General features: G+C 43.0%; 1 protein-coding gene across 1 annotated transcript; it reads right to left on the bottom strand.

Annotated features, from left to right (window-relative positions):
- Nucleotides 1-829: 829 nt before the first annotated feature.
- Nucleotides 830-2,641, bottom strand: LOC145814692 (uncharacterized). The gene is made up of 4 exons (XM_082911699.1): nucleotides 1,931-2,641; nucleotides 1,652-1,849; nucleotides 1,301-1,429; nucleotides 830-841 (listed from the first exon to the last, which is right to left on the bottom strand). The coding sequence occupies exons 1-4, from the start codon at nucleotides 2,408-2,410 to the stop codon at nucleotides 830-832; spliced, it is 819 nt and encodes a 272-aa protein (XP_082767825.1). The 5' UTR covers nucleotides 2,411-2,641.
- Nucleotides 2,642-4,601: the final 1,960 nt, after the last annotated feature.

Genomic DNA, 4,601 nt, shown 5'->3' with positions numbered 1-4,601 from the left:
GCCGATGTTATTCCTTAATTCACTTGTTGAAATTTGTAGCAATTTACAAGTTGGAATTAAGCTGATTCCTTATCTTCACTTGTTGAAATTTGTAGCAATTTACAAGTTGAAGTTAAGCCGATGTTATTCCTTATCTTCACTTGTTGAAATTTATAGCAATTTACAAGTTGAAGTTAAGCCGATGTTATTCCTTAATTCACTTGTTGAAATTTGTAGCAATTTACAAGTTGGAATTAAGCTGATTCCTTATCTTCACTTGTTGAAATTTGTAGCAATTTACAAGTTGAAGTTAAGCCGATGTTATTCCTTAATTCACTTGTTGAAATTTGTAGCAATTTACAAGTTGGAATTAAGCTGATTCCTTATCTTCACTTGTTGAAATTTGTAGCAATTTACAAGTCGAAGATAGGCCGAGGTTATTGCTTAAGTTCTCATAGCAATATGTGGGTTGTTTAAACCCTAAGGAAGATGCTTAACACTTGTTGAAATTTGTAGCAATTTACAAGTTTATGTTAAGCCGACATATGATCACCCGCTGAGGTATACAGAAAGTTACAGGTTAAAATAAAGGCTAAGTATATTGTTCATTACTTGTTGAAATTTGTAGCAATTTACAAGTAGGTAAGACTAAGATTGCCATTTAATACTTGTTGAAACTTAAGAAGAAGCTTGCAAAAGTTTACATTCCGAAATATATGTTCTATACTTGTTGAAATTTATGAAAAGATTGCAGGACAGTACCTTGCCGAAGTAAAAGTTTTATGGTTATACCCGAGGTATGTAACCCCGAGAAGATTGCACAAAGGAAGCCACATACAAAAGATTTTTTCTAAGTACAAGACTATGCAGAAGCAGTCAACAGAATATCACAAGATCAAAACATCCAAAGTAAGAACTGTTGCAGTTACATATTAAAGAAACCACGTCGGCCAAAAGAAAGAGTTTTGCATTACCCAGAAAGTAAAAAAGTACAAAGTGCAAAGTACAGAAAAAGAAGGAAAAAATACAAAAAGCAATTTGGTCAAGCTTCTTCAATGTTAGCCACTGCAGGGACTGGGACCTCGGACGATTCTGGAGGAACCTCGTCGGCCACTTTTTCCGCTTGTATCTCGGCATCAATCTCTGCTAATGATTCTTCAACACTTCTTTCTATCAGGAGAAGATTGGACGATAGCTCCCCAGTAGCAGTTTCCCTAGTTGCCTCCTTGGCCTCATCACCCTCCTCATCCAAGGTTAAGTCCATAACCTGCTCAGCAGGAGGAGGGGACTTGGCTACGACGGCATCCTTGGGTTTTCTCACCAAGGCTTCTTCATCTTCATCCTCAGCATCAGCATCAGATTCTGATCCACCTTCAGGTGGAGGAGGAGGAAATGGCAAAGGGATGGCATCAGCATTCCGAAGGGGCGAGTTAACAGGGAGATCAAGCTTCTTTATCAGGGACATCCAACCTAGGGAAAATCCCCTGTTGTATGCCTGCCTGACTTGAAGCTTATAATCTTCTGCGACGTCGGCCATACCTTGGGCATAGGCCTTTTCATCGGCCTCTTTGATTTCGGCCTCTTTGGTGGCCAGAGCTTGCTGGAGTTCTTTCTCCGCTTGGGCCTTCTGAACCTCGGCCTCTCTTTTCTCGGCCTCAGCAACTTTTCTAACGGCCTCAGCAGCTTCGGCCTTCTCAAGAGCTACAGTTTGAACTTTAGTTGCAGCCTCGGCTTGATCCTCCAGTTTTTTCATTTTTGCTTCAAGGGACTTGATCTCTCTCTTCATAGAAGATGCTTCCCTTTTCATATCAACCAACCTTTGACGATTTTCAAAGGATTGCATTGAAAATGAATGGGCATGCTGAATGGCCTGCAGAAAAACAGAAATGTGAGACAGAACTCTCAGTAAAGAGCGGAAGAAAAAATCACAAGTACAAACAGAAATACTCACTTGGACGGAGTGTTGGAGCATGAGAGCGTAATTCTCATACTCACTAAGCTTAGCATTTCGCTCCAAGTCATTCGGAAGGAGAAGAGCAGTGCTGAGGGCGACACCAACGTTAATGTCATCAGCACTTTCACTAGCCATAATGGGCCTATCCTCCAGGGATAGATCAGGGGCCCAGGGGACATCGGGCTTCTTTGAAGCCGAGGTCGTCGCGGACGATGACCTCGCCTTCTTCGATTGTGTAGACCCTGAGGGTTGGCCCTCAGCAGACCTCTTGGTTGAAGTAGAGGCTGATTTTTTACTTTCTGCTAGTTTAGAAATCGGCAGAGCATCCTCAGCCTCGGCATCTGTAGCCCTGGCCTTAGGCTGAGCCTTTTTAACTCTCTTTGGTTTGGGTGGGAGCATTGACTGCGTTGGTACGGCTTCGGCGTCAGTTGGAAGATCGGCGAGAAGGTCTTGAACGACAGGCCTTGGACGAACCATCTCGGCAGTCTTTACAAGCTTTCGTCGACGTTTACGCTCAGGAATTGGTATTAAGTAGGGGGCCGAGGTTGATGGAAGATCGGCTGGGTCAGATGTGGACTCTTGATCTGTTCGGGATGTGGAAGCAGTTAGGGTCGTGGCTGTGGGTGGAGAAAGACTCTTCTTTCTTTTTCTTGGGACGTCGGGTAAAGTGGATTTGTATGTAGGGATGAAGTTTAGTAACAGTGGGGCCTTTCGTTTGTGGATTGGGAGGTTGATGAGTGTTTTTAGATCTGTTCCTGGGAAGAAGGATTGACGAAAATTTTTCGGTGGCTGATGAAGATCTGCAGGACAAAAAAACAGACGTCAGAAACAAAAAAGTATTAAGGACTTAAATAAAAACAACTAAGTGTTGACTCAGGGCTCTTACTCTTGCCCTCTGTAATTGTTCGAGGAAGAGGGTAGAGGTGGACATCTTCATCTGGGCCAAATTCCCAATTTCCAGAAGCAATGAGAAAATCATCTCCAGCCCCCTTGTTGGAGTCTGGGAGGTCGGCTACGATTTTGTACTGAGTGGATCTCGGTTTAAGGTAATAAACGAAACCCCTATCCTTCAGGTCAAGAGGGCACATGGTATAGCAGTATTGAAGGTCGGCCAGGGTAATTCTAAGGTTTTCTTGCCTAGCTAAGGCTATAATACCATTGATCACCCTATAGGAGTTAATAGTAAGTTGCATGGGGTTCAGCTTATAGAAATAAAGAACATGACGGAAAAGGGGATGAAGTGGAAGTCAGAGTCCACATTCGGTGAAAGCTACTATAGGGAAGGGCATCGTATGGTCTGTGGGCATGATGGTATCACTGTCCCCAGCCAGTTTAAGATGAACATCGGCTGAGATGGAGAATTCCTGCCTAAAGTATTCAAGTTTTGTTGGGGTATTTACCCTGTGCCTCCACATACCCATTATGTCAAATTAAAATATGTTTCAGAAGATGGGCGTTTTTAGGAAGGGTTACAAAAACCTCGGTAAAGATCTAAGAAACGGCGGATAAGGCTTATTTCAGTTTTCCCTAAATTTGAAGGTTCTACGCACAAATCCCAAACCTAAGAACTATAAAGATCAAGATTAAAGGCACAGATCTGGGGCAGAAAAGAGAAAAAAAAAAGAGAATCAAGAACAGTGGCAAAGAGAATGGTGAAAAAGTATAGAAGTTCAAGGTATAACCACAAATTCAAGATACAAATAAATCCAAGGCTTCGAACAAAATCAGTAATGGCAACAGGCAGACAAAAGCACAGAAAGAGAAATTGACATTGAATGGAATGAATCTTACCGGAACAAGTGAAGCCGGGGCAATATTCGCCGAGCTCAGAAATTGGTTGCAATAGCAGAGAAGGCTTCGCAAGAATGAGGGATTAAGAGCAGTTCCAGAAGAGAGATTAAAGCGATGGTAAATTCGGAGAAGAAAGAGCTTTCAGAGAGAGAGAGAACAAAAAGACAGAATGAAAAAGTGAAGGAAAATAAGAGGCAAAAAAGAGTTTTGTCAAAAATTTGAAACGGCGGCAAAAATAGGGCAATTATTGCGCCTAGAGCAACGCACGCGTCAGACGGCGCAGACGAACGAACAGACAGCTTCCAGGCGCGCCACAGACACGCTCCAATGAGAATAAAGCACGTGAAAAGGAACGGTTAGATATGCATGACAGCTCATGCGCGTGGGAGAGTACGACCAAAGCCTTGTTCTCCGAAGAGAACACGTCGGCTGAAAGTAGATAATCTTGGCTAATCAGTTTTTGAACCATTACTCAGAAAAGAGGTGACAAAATATCGGGATAGGTTCCATCACCTCAAAATGCCGAGGTAATAGAACCTAGGGGGCAGTTGTGGGGATATATTTTCACAATACCAACACGTGGCATGGTGACGCCGACGTGTCAGCCGAGGTGCCACGTGCCCTGGTAGTTAAGCCGAGGTAATCTCGGAGAAGCCAAGGTCATCTCCGAAGATATCGGAATCCGAGATAAGGGGCAAGAGTCCTAAGGCAAGGAGGGGACTTAACCAAGATAAGGATAAAGCTCTTAGGGAGTTTATCTTTATCTCTTAAAGAGTCCAGAGTAAACAGTAAATTGGAGTTCATAGAAGTCATACTTCTAGTGGGACTTGGATTGAGTATATTATAAAAGAGAGGCACCCCCGTGGGTCTAAGGTAT

The sequence above is a fragment of the Camellia sinensis genome, chromosome 2 (assembly GCF_055761805.1).
Source record: "Camellia sinensis isolate YWXY chromosome 2, ASM5576180v1, whole genome shotgun sequence".
Taxonomy (NCBI): Eukaryota; Viridiplantae; Streptophyta; class Magnoliopsida; order Ericales; family Theaceae; genus Camellia; species Camellia sinensis.
The sequence above is the reverse complement of the archived record's forward strand: the minus strand, read 5'-3'. Positions and strand labels throughout refer to the sequence as shown.

Coding starts and splice junctions, on each gene's coding strand:
- LOC145814692 (XM_082911699.1), bottom strand. CDS start 2,410: ATGGTTCGTCCAAGGCCTGTCGTTCAAGACCTTCTCGCCGATCTTCCA. Junction 1,850..1,930: donor TGCTCCAACACTCCGTCCAA/GTGAGTATTTCT, acceptor GTTTTTCTGCAG/GCCATTCAGCATGCCCATTC. Junction 1,430..1,651: donor AGGCCGAAGCTGCTGAGGCC/GTTAGAAAAGTT, acceptor TCCCTGATAAAG/AAGCTTGATCTCCCTGTTAA.